The sequence below is a fragment of the Beta vulgaris genome, chromosome 7 (assembly GCF_026745355.1).
Source record: "Beta vulgaris subsp. vulgaris cultivar EL10 chromosome 7, EL10.2, whole genome shotgun sequence".
Lineage (NCBI taxonomy): Eukaryota > Viridiplantae > Streptophyta > Magnoliopsida > Caryophyllales > Amaranthaceae > Beta > Beta vulgaris.
The window spans coordinates 36,945,021-36,962,619 of NC_079208.1; the positions used below are offsets into that span (position 1 = coordinate 36,945,021).

Genomic DNA, 17,599 nt, shown 5'->3' on the forward strand with positions numbered 1-17,599 from the left:
ACTAAAGAAATATGCAACTTAAAAATGAAATAGATTAGATTTATGTACACAAAATAGTGAAATACATCCCAATGTCGGGAAATTTAGACACTAAATGTCTATAGTTAAACAAACTACCTTAATACGCAAAATAAATCCCGGTGTCAGGAAATCGAGTAAAAGTGGAGTTCCAAAAAATATACCGAGACACCTAAAAACAAAACTAGATATATGCCGATAAAATAAGACACTAAGTGCATATATAAAATTAGACTAAGTATGAACAAACTATAAGTTAGTAATCTAGCTAGTTGTCAAAACCAAACAAACTACACTGTGGTTGGTGTCTGTGTAGTGCCGCCACCACCAAACCCCGGGTCATCCTCTGGTCTGCGTTGTGGAGAGGGTCCTGTGTTGCAACCTGAGAACAAGTGACCAAAATTAGTCATGTTCCGCATCATTTCCTGCACGAGGGCCCGGTTTGACTCTTCCAGACGTGCTGCAACCTTTGCCTCCACTTCTACCATCCGTGCAGCGACCTTGGCCTCCACCTGCGCCTCTAGCTGAGAAAAAATCGATGGCTCATATGGTTGTGAAGAGCCATCTCCTCCTCGCCCAGATGAAGAGTTGTAGTACAAATAATCTCCCTGACCTAACCCCTGCACTTTTCCTCTGTTCCTCCCACCAACTGTCTCCCAATACAACAAATCAGGGTTTGGCTGTGACCCTTGAGTGCTACAATCATCCAGCTTCTTGTTGTACGTCTCCTGCATTTGGTTAAATAATATACTCTTATGCACGCATATTCAAACAATATGGTTTAAAATGAGCAAAAACAACTTATATTTGGTTCTAACTTGCCTATATTTTGTTATTTCAATAAAAACTACAATCAAACACATTTAACTAACTATATATAGGATGTTTGAGGTGTTTTTGATTCAAATTAAGTTAAAACTACTCAAGTTCATTCATTTTCAAGCAATAGGGCCTAAAATGAGCTAAATGACCTATATTTGGTTCTAACTTGCCTATATTTTGTTATTTCAATAAAAACTACAACATAACACATTTAACTAAGTATATATAGGATGTTTGAGGTGTTTATGATTCAAACTAAGTTAAAACTACTCAAGTTCATTCATTTTCAAGCAATAGGGCCTAAAATGAGCTAAATGACCTATATTCGGTTCTAACTTGCCTATATTTTGTTCTTTCAATAAAAACTACAACCAAACACATTTAACTAAGTATATATAGGATGTTTGAGGTGTTTATGATTCAAACTAAGTTAAAACTACTCAAGTTCATTCATTTTCAAGCAATAGGGCCTAAAATGAGCTAAATGACCTATATTTGGTTCTAACTTGCCTATATTTTGTTATTTCAATAAAAACTACAACATAACACATTTAACTAAGTATATATAGGATGTTTGAGGTGTTTATGATTCAAACTAAGTTAAAACTACTCAAGTTCATTCATTTTCAAGCAATAGGGCCTAAAATGAGCTAAATGGTCTATATTTGGTTCTAACATGCCTATATTTTGTTATTTCAATAAAAACTACAACCTAACACATTTAACTAAGTATATATAGGATGTTTGAGGTGTTTATGATTCAAACTAAGTTAACATTACTCAAGTTCATTCATTTTCAAGCAATAGGGCCTAAAATGAGCTAAATGACCTATATTTGGTTCTTACTTGCCTATATTTTGTTCTTTCAATAAAAACTACAACCTTACACATTTAACTAAGTATATAGGATGTTTGAGGTGTTTATGATTCAAACTAAGTTAAAACTACTCAAATTCATTCATTTTCAAGCAATATGGCCTAAAATGAGCTAAATGACCTATATTTGGTTCTAACTTGCCTATATTTTGTTATTTCAATAAAAACTACAATCTAACACATTTAACTAAGTATATATAGGATGTTTGAGGTGTTTATGATTCAAACTAAGTTAAAACTACTCAAGTTCATTCATTTTCAAGCAATAGGGCCTAAAATGAGCTAAATGACCTATATTTGGTTCTAACTTGCCTATATTTTGTTATTTCAATAAAAACTACAACCTAACACATTTAACTAAGTATATATAGGATGTTTGAGGTGTTTATGATTCAAACTAAGTTAAAACTACTCAAATTCATTCATTTTCAAGCAATATGGCCTAAAATGATCTAAATGACCTATATTTGGTTCTAACTTGCCTATATTTTGTAATTCCAATCAAAACTACAATCTAACACATTTAACTAAGTATATATATGATGTTTGAGGTGTTCATGATTCGAACTAAGTTAAAACTACTCAAGTTCATTCATTTTCAAGCAATAGGGCCTAAAATGAGCTAAATGACCTATATTTGGTTCTAACTTGCCTATATTTTGTTTATTTCAATAAAAACTACAACTAACACATTTAACTAAGTATATATAGGATGTTTGAGGTGTTTATGATTCAAACTAAGTTAAAACTACTCAAGTTCATTCATTTTCAAGCAATAGGGCCTAAAATAGCTAAATGGTCTATATTTGGTTCTAACTTGCCTATATTTTGTTATTTCAATAAAAACTACACCTAACACATTTAACTAAGTATATATAGGATGTTTGAGGTGTTTATGATTCAAACTAAGTTAAAACTACTCAAGTTCATTCATTTTCAAGCAATAGGGCCTAAAATGAGCTAAATGACCTATATTTGGTTCTAACTTGCCTATATTTTGTTCTTTCAATAAAAACTACAACCTTACACATTTAACTAAGTATATATAGGATGTTTGAGGTGTTTATGATTCAAACTAAGTTAAAACTACTCAATTCATTCATTTTCAAGCACATGGCCTAAAATGAGCTAAATGACCTCTATTTGGTTCTAACTTGCCTATATTTTGTTATTTCAATAAAAACTACAACCTAACACATTTAACTAAGTATATATAGGATGTGTGAGGTGTTTATATCAAACTAAGTTAAAACTACTCAAGTTCATTCATTTTCAAGCAATAGGGCCTAAAATGAGCTAAATGACCTATATTTGGTTCTAACTTGCCTATATTTTGTTTTTCAATAAAAACTACAACCTACACATTTAACTAAGTATATATAGGATGTTTTAGGTGTTTATGATTCAAACTAAGTTAAAACTACTCAAATTCATTCATTTTCAAGCAATATGGCCTAAAATGAGCTAAATGACCTATATTTGGTTCTAACTTGCCTATATTTTGTTATTTCAATAAAAACTACAAACTAACACATTTAACTAAGTATATATAGGATGTTTGAGGTGTTTATGATTCAAACTAAGTTAAAACTACTCAAGTTCATTCATTTTCAAGCAATAGGGCCTAAAATGAGCTAAATGACCTACATTTGGTTCTAACTTGCCTATATTTTGTAATTCCAATCAAAACTACAATCTAACACATTTAACTAAGTATATATATGATGTTTGAGGTGTTCATGATTCAAACTAAGTTAAAACTACTCAAGTTCATTCATTTTCAAGCAATAGGGCCTAAAATGAGCTAAATGACCTATATTTGGTTCTAACTTGCCTATATTTTGTTATTTCAATAAAAACTACAACATAACACATTTAACTAAGTATATATAGGATGTTTGAGGTGTTTATGATTCAAACTAAGTTAAAACTACTCAAGTTCATTCATTTTCAAGCAATAGGGCCTAAAATGAGCTAAATGGTCTATATTTGGTTCTAACTTGCCTATATTTTGTTATTTCAATAAAAACTACAACCTAACACATTTAACTAAGTATATATAGGATGTTTGAGGTGTTTATGATTCAAACTAAGTTAAAACTACTCAAGTTCATTCATTTTCAAGCAATAGGGCCTAAAATGAGCTAAATGACCTATATTTGGTTCTAACTTGCCTATATTTTGTTTTTCAATAAAAACTACAACTTACACATTTAACTAAGTATATATAGGATGTTTGAGGTGTTTATGATTCAAACTAAGTTAAAACTACTCAAATTCATTCATTTTCAAGCAACATGGCCTAAAATGAGCTAAATGACCTCTATTTGGTTCTAACTTGCCTATATTTTGTTATTTCAATAAAAACTACAACCTAACACATTTAACTAAGTATATATAGGATGTTGAGGTGTTTATGATTCAAACTAAGTTAAAACTACTCAAGTTCATTCATTTTCAAGCAATAGGGCCTAAAATGAGCTAAATGACCTATATTTGGTTCTAACTTGCCTATATTTTGTTCTTTCAATAAAAACTACAACCTTACACATTTAACTAAGTATATATAGGATGTTTAGGTGTTTATGATTCAAACTAAGTTAAAACTACTCAAGTTTATTCATTTTCAAGCAATATGGCCTAAAATGAGCTAAATGACCTATATTTGGTTCTAACTTGCCTATATTTTGTTATTTCAATAAAAACTACAAACTAACACATTTAACTAAGTATATATAGGATGTTTGAGGTTTTATGATTCAAACTAAGTTAAAACTACTCAAGTTCATTCATTTTCAAGCAATAGGGCCTAAAATGAGCTAAATGACCTACATTTGGTTCTAACTTGCCTATATTTTGTAATTTCAATCAAAACTACAATCTAACACATTTAACTAAGTATATATATGATGTTTGAGGTGTTCATGATTCAAAACTAAGTTAAAACTACTCAAGTTCATTCATTTTCAAGCAATAGGGCCTAAAATGAGCTAAATGACCTATATTTGGTTCTAACTTGCCTATATTTTTTTATTTCAATAAAAACTACAAACTAACACATTTAACTAAGTATATATAGGATGTTTGAGGTGTTTATGATTCAAACTAAGTTAAAACTACTCAAGTTCATTCATTTTCAAGCAATATGGCCTAAAATGAGCTAAATGACCTACATTTGGTTCTAACTTGCCTATATTTTGTAATTTCAATCAAAACTACAATCTAACACATTTAACTAAGTATATATAGGATGTTTGAGGTGTTTATGATTCAAACTAACTTAAAACTACTCAAGTTCATTCATTTTGCAAATAAAATAGCCTATAATGACTTAAATATATGTTTAAAGGTATGTACCGAAATTTGTTTTGCTCTCTTGTTTGCTGCAATTTCTCCTTTTCCAGCAACAGTTTTGAAATGAGTCTTCAAGAACAACTCGGGGCGGTAGGAGTACTCCTCCTCTACTCTTTGCCTGTACACATTGTTGAACATATACTTTATTTTTTACATATACAGAAAAATCATGAAATTCAAACTAAGTAATACATATGAAACATTCTTACCATCTTTTTAGCATGTTGTGCCGCCGAGATGGAACCCTGAAAGTGCGACGGCTCAACTGGATTAGAGAGGGAGCCACCTCTTCGGTTCTTCTTTGCCTTCTCAGATTTCTCGAGGAATGCGGGCTCCTGACTTTTCTTTTTCATAGTTTCATAAATGGTTTTCCCCAACCATTTTGGCCTTTCTTTAGCTTTGTTGAGCACCCAATACCGCAAATCTCTCAAACGAGTTCCAGCTTTCATATGGTATGCTTTTCTCACTTGGCCATCTAACTCAGGAGCCCATTCGTAAAGACCCTTTAACAAACATTAAAACAAGTTGTTAATAAACTAATATAATAAATTTAATTCTTCATAATTTGATTCATACATACCGTGAATGAGTTCCACCAATGCGTCTTTGTTGCATCGTCCACCTCACGGTAGTTAAACCAAGGTTCTCGGAAATGACCCTGGAAAATGTCAGTGATGGACCCGCTAACTTTGTTATCATCAAACCTGAATTCAAAAAAAACACTTAAATTGTCAATATCATGGAAAATATAAATATTATCATATATATTAATTTAGAAATTTACCACAATCCAGTAGGGCTCAAAACCCTTTTTGATGCACGGTTTGACCCTTCAGCTTCCTCCCTCTGGCTGCTCGGCATCTCCGGTACATGGTCACCAATGTCACGTGCCTGTGACTCATCTCGTTGTGTCTCAAAGCCAAGGTTCGGGCTTTCTGGAGCTCCTGGTGACTCAAAAAGCTCCCTGCGAATCAATTTCCCACGACCTTGGCTTCCACCTAAGCCATCTCGACCTCCGCGCTCCTTAGGATTAGACATGCTTACCTATATAAAACAACAAATTTATAAATCATGGTGGATAATTAATCGTTAGTCTATCATCATAACAAAATATCGTCTACCATCAAAGTGAAGAAAAATCTAGCATCATTACAAAATAACAAGTAATCTTCAACAAATCATTACAAAAGTCATGAATTTTAATATAAATGGTGTTCTTAATACAAGTTATGATATACTAAAACAAATGAAAGTGGATTCCCATCCCCGCTTAGTTCATCATCACTATCGTCATCCCAAAAACCATCATCTTCATCGTCATCATCCTCGCTATCTCCAGACTCGAAACTAGACTCTTCTTCATCATCACCTGAGGGGACTTCGAATAAAATATCTTCATCATCTGCTTGAACACACTCAACATCATTACCCTCTTCATAATCGGGAATATCACTTGGATCAGAAAGAGTTGGAGTCCCAACACTTGCCTCCTGAAGGAAGTCGAAGTCAACAGGAGCATCAATCACAGACCTTGCCTTTGTCCTAAACACAGCCCACCATTGAGCACGATCTCTTTTCAAGCTTGGGTACGGTGCGAAGTATACTTGGCTAACCTGGTATGATAGCACAAAGGGATCAAACTTGGGTATTTCTTGGTATGGTTGACTTCAACTAGCTTGTATTGATCGATGTTCATTCCCCTGACATTGTCCATCCAATTGCACTTGAATAAAATTGTGTTATATTGCCTAAGTGCACCAGTAAACTTCAATTCTATAACATCATCTAGAATCCCAAAGAAATCACTCCCTCCGTCATTAGACACACACACTCCATAATTCATGGTGGACTTGTGTTTGCTTGATCCTTGTGTTTGGAAATTGTATCCATTAACATAGTATCCATTCCAAGTGCGAACTAATGTCGAAGGACCCATTGCTAAAGCAAACAGTACATCATCATTTGGTTTGTCTTGAATAACCTATTAAAATAATTCATATGTTAGATACAACTTTGTATCAATCGAGTTTTAATAGTTACACAAACTCACTTTCGATCTAAACCAATCAAGGTATTCTGCTTCATGTTGCACCCACACATCTTCTGCACGTAAAGTAGGTCGAATTTGAAGAATGTGGTCCTCGAAACCCCTTACAATCATAACAATTGTCAATGTCTAAATTGAAATAAAATTCAAATTTGTAAATAGTATGATTAATAACAAGTGTTTTACTTTTCAAATTCTTGTAAGATGCCTATATTTGCTAACACATATAGGTGTGCACGTTGAAGTTCTGCTTCAGTTAAAAATCGTTTTCCACCTGCGTTTGACGGCCGACCACAATCAACTCTAAATAGTTCTGGGACATTTTCATCGAGCATCCTATCAACTTCATTAGTGACATTACGGCCTAAATCTCGTGTCTTAGTATCCACTCCTTGCTGAAAATAGTTGGAACAGAAGTTTGCAATCTCTTCGCACAAGTACGCATTACAAATAGAACCCTCCACACGAGCCTTGTTACCAATTTTGCGTTTTAAATGATTAAGGAACCTAATAAAGTGGTTATGAAAAGAGTTACATAATTGCGAAGAACAATAAAAAGGATATATGAAAATGAAAGATAAGGTACCTTTCAAAGGGATACATCCAACGGTATTGTACGGGACCACATAGCCTAGCTTCGCGTGGAAGGTGAACCGGTAAGTGTTCCATGGAATTGAAGAATGATGGTGGGAAAATCTTTTCAAGTTTACAAATGATCTCGGCTATGTTCTTTTCCAATCTTTCCATGTCTCTTACTGTGATGGTGGAGCAACACAAATCACGAAAAAAGAGGCTGATCTCAGTAACAGCTTTCCACACATGAACCGGGAGCAACTCCTTTAATGCTATCGGTAACAATCTTTCCATGAAGACATGACAGTCATGACTTTTCATACTGTGCAGCTTACCGGACTGCATGTCCACACATCTTGTTAAGTCGGACGCATAACCATCTGGAAATTTTAAATCTCTCACCCAGTTGCATAATACTTTCCTTTGGGCTATGTCCAGTGCGAAAGGCGCTTTTGGTGGAGTTTCTTTTCCGTTCGCATCCTTGGTAACATGAAGTTGAGGCCTTTTACACAATTTATCAATGTCTTTTCTGGATGCAACAGTGTCTGATGTCTGTTTTTTCACATCCATAATTGTGTGAATTAGTTGGTCGAAAAAGTTTTTTCTAATGTGCATGACGTCAAGGTTGTTACGAAGATGGAGAGATTTCCAGTATGGGAGCTCCCAAAGACAGCTTTGTTTGATCCACCCTTTTTTCAACTTTTTCAAAGTATTAAGTGCTTCGGGCCCATCTGTAGCCTTTGGCAAGTCTTTAACACAGGACCACAACTCTTCCCCAGACATGATGTGTGGCGGAGACCCTTTTTCAACCTTATTTCTGCAAAAAGCTACTTTGTTGTTACGAAAAGGATGATCTAGGGGTAGGAATTGACGGTGACAATCAAACCAAGAAACTTTACCTCCATGGTCGAGCCAAAAAGATTTAGATTTGTCCAAACAGTAAGGACATGCCTTTTTCCCCGCTGTAGCCCAACCAGATAGCATACCGTACGCAGGAAAATCACTTATTGTCCAAAGAATGGCAGCACGCATATTGAAATTTTGTTTCCTAGAAATATCATAAGTAGTTGCTCCAACATCCCATAATTGCTTCAATTCCTCGATTAAGGGTTGCATGTACACATCCAAGTTCCCCTTCGGATTTTTAGGACCAGGAACGAGCAACGAAAGGAACATGAAGGGTTTCTTCATGCACATCGATGGCGGCAAGTTGTACGGGGTTAAGATGACAGGCCAACATGAATACTGACCCCCAAACTTTCCATGTGGACCAAACCCATCGGTACACAAACCGAGCCGAACATTCCTAGGCTCAGATGCAAATTCGTCAAAGGATCTATCCAAATGCTTCCAAGCTTCACTATCGCTAGGGTGAGCCATTTTTTCTTCGGCTCTCGGATTTTTGGCATGCCATGTCATTTCACTAGTAGAAAAAGGACGATTTGCGTCCCCTCAATTGCGTCGCACTTAAACGGAAACGACGCACATTGTTAATATGCGTCGCACCCTCCTCACATGCGACGCAAATTAACAACAATTGGAGAGATTGGTTCCCAATGTGCGTCGCACAATAGAAAGGTGCGTTGCAAAAAGGCTAATGTGCGTCGGACCCAATGGCCCATCCGACGCACATCAGCCCAAAAGACCCAATAACTCGCTCCCTCTCCTTTTAATTTTCCCGGCCAAACCATTTTCCTCAAAACCCTAGCTTCTCTCTATTGTAGCCGCGTATTAGTTGCAGCACACTTACCTTCTTCTTCCTTCGGTACTTTCTCTCTCTTCATTTCTTCAACTTTTCTTTCTTCATCTTCAATTTATGCGATTGATCTTCTTCTTGATGTATACGGTTTTTTGTTTCTGGAATTAATTCATTTTGCAGAGACTATTGTGTGTTCTTCGTTAAAAAGCTCGAGTAACAATGTCGGTCGGTGAACTCGCTTTCACTCGCCGCGTCTCTCTCTTCCCCTCTCCCTCCCTCTCTCTCTCTCCCCCCCCCCTCTCTCTCCATCTCTTTCACTCGCCGAAATTTAACTTCGTTTCGCTTTGATATTCGTTCATTTCACTTCGTTTCGCTTGGAAATTCGTTCGTCGAAATCCTTTTCGTTTCATTCGTTTCATTCATTTACAGATCAAGGGAGTCGAAGGTATTCTTTCTTTCTCGTTTCATTCGTCGAAGGTTTCGGATCATTCGTTTCACCTCAAACTCAAACGCAATCGAAGGTATTCTTTCTTTTTCTTTATTTTTCTTTATTTTTCTTTATCTGATTTTTTTGTTTGTTTTTATGGCATTTACCTTCTCTCGTTTTCAGATCTGAAATTTTCAGTAAGGGGATGGTATTTTCCTATGAACTTTGATTTTGATTCTTAAGTTTTTCTCCTTTGCACCGAGGTTGAATTTTGATTCTTAATCTTTTCTCATTTTCAGATCTGGTTCTTCTCGAAATCTTGTTGTTGCGTTTGAGGTGAAGATATGGATTGCTATGAAATTACAAGAAATTCTCGAAGATCTGGATTGTGTTTTTTTATTTTTATTTGTAATTTTAACTCCCTTTCATCTTCTGGTTAGGGTTAGAATTTCTTATTTTTTTGTATATTTTAGTTATAGATCTGATGTTAATTGTAATGGTAATATTTTTTTCTTCTTGAAATTATATATCTAGAGGCTGTTGATGTTAGTCTGGTTGTGAGGAAATTATATCACCATTTTTGGCGTATCTTCTCCATTTTTTATGTAACTAAATTACTGCACGCCACTATCATTCTAAATGGATGTCTGCTTTCCTTTTCTTGCATTTTTTAGTTTTTTTTTTTTAAAAAAAAAAAAAAATTTTTAAAAAAAAATTGCAATTTGCGTCGCACGTAGCCCAAGGTGCGACGCAAATCACTCATTTGCGTCGCACCCTAGGCGATGTGCGACGCACATTACCCTTTGAAGTGGGCTGGGGAGAGCCATCTGCGTCGCACCGTATAAATGTGCGACGCAAATAGCTCAACCATTTGCGTCGTTTTCGCATACGACGCAAATAATTTTTGGTTATTTGCGTCGAGGCCTTTGGCGTCGTACCGGAGTCCGACGCAAATAGGCGCCTCACATCCGACGCAAATTGCCTTTTCTGTACTAGTGTTTCTTCAGCAACATTTTTTGTTGCATACAACCTTTGCAATCTCGGTGTAATTGGGAAATAAATCAGAACTTTCATTGGAACTAAAGACCCCTTAGAAGTCCTTTTGTATCTGTCGCTATCGCACACTGTACATCTGTCCAAGTGTGCATCAGTTCTCCAAAATAACATACAACCTTTGGGGCACGCATGAATCCTCTCGTGGGGAAGCTCTAATCCCTCCAAAATCTTCTTCGTATCGTAAAATGTGTTACTCATGTTGTTGTTGTTAGGTATTGCTTCTTTCACTAATGAAGCAAACGCATCAACACACCTATGTGGCAAATTATACTCACATTTCAGAGATACTATTCTAGATGCCATTTCCAACACGGACATGGAGCTCCCTTCGTACAATGGTTCCTCAGAAGCCTTTAATAGGTCAAGAAACACCTTTGCTTGAGGATTAGGCTCCTCGTCCATTCCACCAGGCTCTTCAACATTGGACGGTTCTGAGTTATTCCCAAGAGCATCGAAAATCATTTCATGGTATGGATTAGATGGCTCATGTGCGGATCGAGGTAACTCTTCACCATGAGAATACCAATCGTAGTAATCAGGTATAAATCCCTTTCTATACACGTGCACTTTAACCGTGTCTGCGTCATGCATACGTCTGTTCTTGCATTTCGGACACGGGCATCTAACTTCATCCAAACCTGGGCTTTCAGGATTTGCTTTGCAAAATTCAATGAATTCATCAACCCCCCTCATGAACTCGGGCCTCAAGTTACGCCCATTGTCATATCTATCATACATCCACCAACGCTCCTTCCGTTCATGGTGCCTAATTCTACAATTCTAAATCATTTCAATCATAATAGTCATTAACAACCCACATACGTACAATTCTACAATTCCAAATACATGATGATGCAAACATATTTATTTAAATACTTAAATCAAAATTTATAACATTATCCAAAGTTTTTCCACGAAAACAAATATGTCAAAAAAAAAATATAAATATTTCAAATAGTGTAACAAATAAAGGAATGTGCAATAAATTAATTATTGTGATAATAATATAGTTTTTAACTTTTGTAACATTTAATAAAGAAACCATCATATAAATTATTGTGATAATTAATACACTAACTTAAACTTCAAAGTATTATAAACTAATAAATTAAAGCATACCTAGAGGCAGCCGGGCAGTCCAACGGCAAGGACACAGTAGAGAGACGATACTGTCTGACGGCAAGGAGACAGTTGAGTGTGGTCACCTACATTCACAAAGCAAACACTCACTTAAACGGAATTAGATAAATGATTCCATCTAAAAAAAATCAATGATTCTCTTTTCCTCTCATGAAATCCACCAACCAAACGAGTCGTAAACTCACAAAACCAATTACTACTACATAAATAAGAACTCTTGGAATTGATAGTTGAATAGTCATCTCAGCTTCTTTTTTTTTATTATTTCTTTGACAACCTAATCTCAGCTTCTAGTGAAATCAATACTTCCTACATATGATCAACAAGTTGGTCTCCAAAAAGTTTAGAACAACGTCAGTTCGCCTTTGGGTTTCAACCATATCCCAAAACTACCGATCACTACCTGCTAGCCATATTACTACTACATAAATAAGAACTATTGATTATGTGAGTTAGTGCTACAAAGTACAAACTAAATCTACACTACAGATTTAAAGCATTGAAACAATTTAGACCAACATCAACTTCAGAACTCTTCTCTTCTCTTCTCACTTCATTATCTCTTTCCCTCCTTTAGAAGTGAGAAATTTCACTGTGATCAACTACAATTTCTTATTTCCTCCAACATTTCACCCATTTCCTCCCTAAACTTCTTCCATATGAGGAGTAATACTCTTCTATTCATTCAAATTTCAATTATTAACCATCCTAAAAGCAAAAGTTATATCATTTATGGACAGAACAACCAACAACATAAATTACAGCAATAACATGAATTGAACAACCAACATCACAATTTGATCGTTCTAATCACGGGTTCAATTTTGTGGGTTTTAGCTTGTTATCAAAAATTACAATAATAAAACAGAGCAGCCAACATCAAATTAAACTCAAACTAACAAACAACAACAAACTTGAGATTGAAGAGGGAAGTTACGGCGGCAGGCGGCAAAGTCAGCGGCGGAAGGGGTGAATTATGCAGTAGCGGCGGAAGGGCGGAGTGAATCACGAGGCGGCAGGGTCCCTTCAATCCCAAAAACTCAATTTTTAGGGTAATAGAAATTAAAAAAAAAATAAACATAGAGCTGTAGGAATTACCGCCGGCAAGATTTTTCTGTCGCCGGTCTCAAGTCGCCATTCGCCGGAATGGACTTCAAGGCAGATCCGCTGGCGATTTTTTGGAATGCGTGCATGGGAAAGAGAGCGAAAGAAGTTTCTGAGTGCGTGAGAAGTCGCCGGTATTTAGTCGCCGGTGTCGAGTCGCCGTTCGCCGGTGTTTAGTCGCAGTTTCGCCGGCGACGGCTTGAGAGAATAATGCGTGGGAGTTTTCTTGATGCGTGGGAGGTTGTTTGAGAGAATAATGCTGGGAGGTTGTAACGACTATAATATGAGTGGGAGTTTGGATGGGAGTGGGTTTAAGTCGTCCACATTAGCGACGGCTACACTAAATTCACCGACGGTTTACAGCCGTCGCCCAAGCCCTTCAATTTCTGAAATAAAAAAAATCTTATCACCGACGGTTTAACACGGTCATTGATTTTAGCGACCGTTTAAGCCAACGCTGGATTTTAAAAAAACCGTCGGTAGAGACGTCGGCTATAAACCGTCGCTGATTACATGTTTAACGTCTGTTTTTGTGGCCGTCGCTGAATAGCTGTCGTTGACTGAGCATTTTCTTGTAGTGAGTTAATTGGTTGTGTGATTCTCTTAATTAGTTTCTTTTATTTCCAACTTATTGAAATTACTTTGAGTACTATATTTTAGACCCGTGCAAATCGGGATTTTTTTGTTTTATCAATTTATGATTTACGAAGTTTCTCGTACAAAAATGCTGTGAATATTAGACTGTGATTAAAAGATATATAATTGCATGTTAAGACTGTTTTATAACTGACTTATGACCCGTACGTTCACTGGTTTAATATAGTCAATGGTATAGTGGATTACGTAATCCATAATTTAATTTTTTTAAAAAAATTGATTACAAAAGCATTTGCTATGCATACTGCTTCCGTCAGATGCTCAAATAAAAATACAATTCGCACCACCACCGACATTCACTCGTACACCCGCATCCGCTTCTGCTCTCGCTTTCGACGGTGACGCTCACCCTCTCTCTCGGTCTAGTTGTTTGTTGCACCATCGATGCACCACATTAGGCACCCACTGACCACTGTCTACTTTGCGATGATTTTGATTTTATCTTTTTGTTTGAGTTCAATTACTATTTGAGATTTACCAAATTAAATCGAATGTTTGTTTTACATGTTTTACAAAATTAGATATTGTGGAAAATTTTGGCACACAAATGAAATTTAACCAGTGATCTAGAAAAAGAGAGAGAAGGTAAGAGGAGGAAGTGGGATGAAGAGTGAAACAGATAGAGTGAGAGACGTTTAGTTTTAGGTAAAAATGAATGTAGGCGAAGAGAGAGAAGGGGGTAGTTGATAAGTGGTCGGTAATTAAAAGGAATCCTAAGCGTCTAAGGTAATTAAATGGGTTGGTTGGTGGGTAATATGGTGTCAATATTAGAAGAAGTGTATTTCTATAGGTTTTTCGTATGAAACGAAAATTTTGGGTCTTATATTCAAGAAAAAATTTCTAGAATATTCTCAGTGTTGAATTGTGAATTTAAGCCTTAATTCTGCGTTTTTTTCAAATTATGGAGCGATCTTCCATATTTAAGCGAAAATGGAGGGGCTAGTGTTCTAGATCCAAGTTATCACAACAAGAATCCGCGCTTTTAGCGTCTGAATTTACCATCCAGATTTGCGTTTGAGTTCCAGATTTGAAGTTGGTTTCGATCCAGATACCAGATTTGAAGTTCGTTTTGGTTCCATATTTTTGTTGTGGAGTTTAAAGTGTACATGTAATTATGTATTAGATTTTGTTCTAAGTATACTAAAATTTAGTTCTAGAATTATTTTTTCACTTGTAATTACATTTATTATTAATAATAATTGAATTAAAGAAGTATCGTATTTGCATCATTCCATATTTTATTACATTTAATATCAATTAACCAAAAGCAAAAAAATAAAAAAAGAAGTGCAAATGCGTACCAAAAAAAAAAGTGCAAATGCGTATCCTCCGAGAAAGCAGTCGCTAATTAGCGACTGCCAGGATTAGCGACCGCCTGGCGGTCGCTAATTAGCATCTACTACGGACGGTCGCTAATTAGCGACCGCCTAGGCAGTCGCTAATTAGCGTCTGTTTTCTCGGACGGTCGCTAATTAGCGACTGTCTTGGAAACGGTCGCTAAATACGAAAGATCATACGCTAATTTTTTAGCGTCCGCTTTGCGGTCGCTATTTGCAGAGTTAGCGACCAAGGGTTTTGCATCAGCCATTTAGCGTCCGTTGGCGGACGCTAATATGTTTAGCGTCCGATTCCGCGTTTTTAGCGTCTGATCTTTTCGGACGCTAAAGACTGACATTCTTGTTGTGTATCTACTCCTGGTTCATCTGAAATGTCGAAGGATTCTGGGTTTTTTGAATCTTTTGCACCTGATACGAAGGATTCGTATGATTCTGGTCCATATTTTCCTCTTGATTAAGAGGATCCTTATGATCTTGGTTATAGCTCTGATCTCTGTGATGTCATGGCCCCTATTAATGAACCTGAACATTCAAGTCAAAATATATAATCACAAAAGAAAGCTAGTTGACGAGGATGAAGTGCGAGAGGAAGAGAATTTCTCATCCATGTCTGCCAAAGAGTTTAATTTTCAACTCTTCAAAATCAGAATTCCTCGTCTCAAACGCCGTCATATGAGCTAAGTTTTATGTTCTTTTTTTATTCAATTTGCCTTGCATAGTTGAATGTGGTTCTATGTGTAGATTATGTGTTGATTTATTGCTAAAAAGGACATCAATTGGCTTGTAAGTGGTGTTGTGTATAGATTATGTGCTAATTTTTTTTTTTAAGTTGGCTTGCATCTTGTGTGTGAAAATTGATGTGTATGAAGCTGTTAGAAAGTGGATGCTTCTCAAGGACATCAGTTAGCTTGCATGTGTTGTGAGTAAATCAACTAATATTGTTGTGAGTAAATAAACTAATATTGTTGGTGCACAACTCAATGAAGAACTTGTTAGGCGTGAGATATTATGATGTGATGTTGCTTTGTATTATTGATTAACAAAATCATTACTTCAATCCATTATAAAAACTTGAAATATTATTGAAAAAGGTGCTAAGAGCTAAAGGGGTTAGCTCATGTATAAGTAATGTTAAGAGTTATAGGTCTACTGAATGTGGAAATAACCAGAAACAAGCTTTACGTGGTTTACAACACGATCTAAAAAATTTGGAAGTTCTTTGCTCATCTTCTCCCACATGATATGGAAAAATGTATTAATTTGTTATTTGCATGGTGTGAATGTAATTATATAGTGCAATCACTATTAGAGTCAAAAGGGTTGAAATGAAGTAAAGATTGTTCATCTCTAATGTGGATGCATCACTACTCTGGACAAAATATGATAACTTAATGAAATGATCAACTTTAAAGAAATTATTCTACGAGATAGTGTTGAATCAATTACCATATTGAAATTGGTTGGTGGACTTAATGTGCCCTTGGTTTCTCCCAAAGTGAACCCGGTTAATTAAAAAGATATGGAGGGAGTATTGCACCTTTATTGTACCTATATCTAAAGCCACCATCAGTTTTGTTAATTGAAATTGTATGATGAAGGCACTTGATTATATACATGGAAGAGAATTATGGTTTTGGATGTGTCTCCTCGATGATGAAAGCTTGCCCTATAGGAAATTAAATGACTATTCTATTGTATGTGCATCTCGAGCGACCATCAGTGTTGTAGCTTTGTGATAGCCTAAATTGGATTGATACTACAATGTGACACCTTTGGCACACATTAGCTTAAACCTGTTTGACGAGGCACTTGATTATATATACATGGAAGGGTTCATTGTCAATTTCAATGCTGAAAATAGTTATGCATGAGAGGAAGAAAACTTTCATACTAATAATAATTCACTTTAAATTTAACTTACAAAAGAAAGGGCTAGTTCTCCCTTGGTTTTTACATATCTCTTCAGATAAGAAGGGATAACATTTCCCGTGGTTTTTACATATCGCTTCACAAAAGAAGGGATACATTTTCTCTTTGTTTCTACATATTACTCCACACAATAGGGGATTCCTTTATAAAAACATACAAAATGTTCTTGAACTTTGATGTAATCTCGAAAAAAAAGGATTATTCACTCAGTGTGCAACTACATTCTGCATGCTTTGCTTCATCATGCATACTCCATTGCTTTTGTTTCTTTAGTTGATTCTTGTAACCATTGTCGCGCCTCATCAATTAATTGTTAAGATACATGAGCTTTTAGTGGAAGTTGACCCAAACTTTCCAACCTTGGTTTGTTTACATGAGGCTGCACATAGTTATTGCCTCCTCTCACTTTTATTATCTCTATCATGTTGTATTGCAAAATGTGCCACACATTAGCTAGTGTTTTTGTTTGAAACTCATAATAAGACTTTTTACATGCTTGTACAAGTTTTAGGACTGTGTTTGGTCTTTCCTTGTGCTGTAGAGTTTGAAGTGCTCTAAAA

The 17,599-nt window shown here is 35.7% G+C and overlaps 2 protein-coding genes across 2 annotated transcripts; both read right to left on the reverse strand.

Annotated features, from left to right (window-relative positions):
* Window positions 1-218: 218 nt before the first annotated feature.
* On the reverse strand, window positions 219-13,690 carry LOC125499393 (uncharacterized). The gene is made up of 8 exons (XM_057390812.1): window positions 13,111-13,690; window positions 12,950-13,036; window positions 11,992-12,077; window positions 5,855-6,114; window positions 5,651-5,774; window positions 5,272-5,573; window positions 5,074-5,188; window positions 219-746 (listed from the first exon to the last, which is right to left on the reverse strand). The coding sequence occupies exons 4-8, from the start codon at window positions 6,106-6,108 to the stop codon at window positions 309-311; spliced, it is 1,233 nt and encodes a 410-aa protein (XP_057246795.1). The 5' UTR covers window positions 6,109-6,114; window positions 11,992-12,077; window positions 12,950-13,036; window positions 13,111-13,690; the 3' UTR covers window positions 219-308.
* Window positions 7,227-8,198, reverse strand: LOC130592226 (uncharacterized). Its single transcript, XM_057396434.1, has 2 exons — window positions 7,704-8,198; window positions 7,227-7,624 (listed from the first exon to the last, which is right to left on the reverse strand). The coding sequence occupies exons 1-2, from the start codon at window positions 8,033-8,035 to the stop codon at window positions 7,300-7,302; spliced, it is 657 nt and encodes a 218-aa protein (XP_057252417.1). The 5' UTR covers window positions 8,036-8,198; the 3' UTR covers window positions 7,227-7,299.
* Window positions 13,691-17,599: the final 3,909 nt, after the last annotated feature.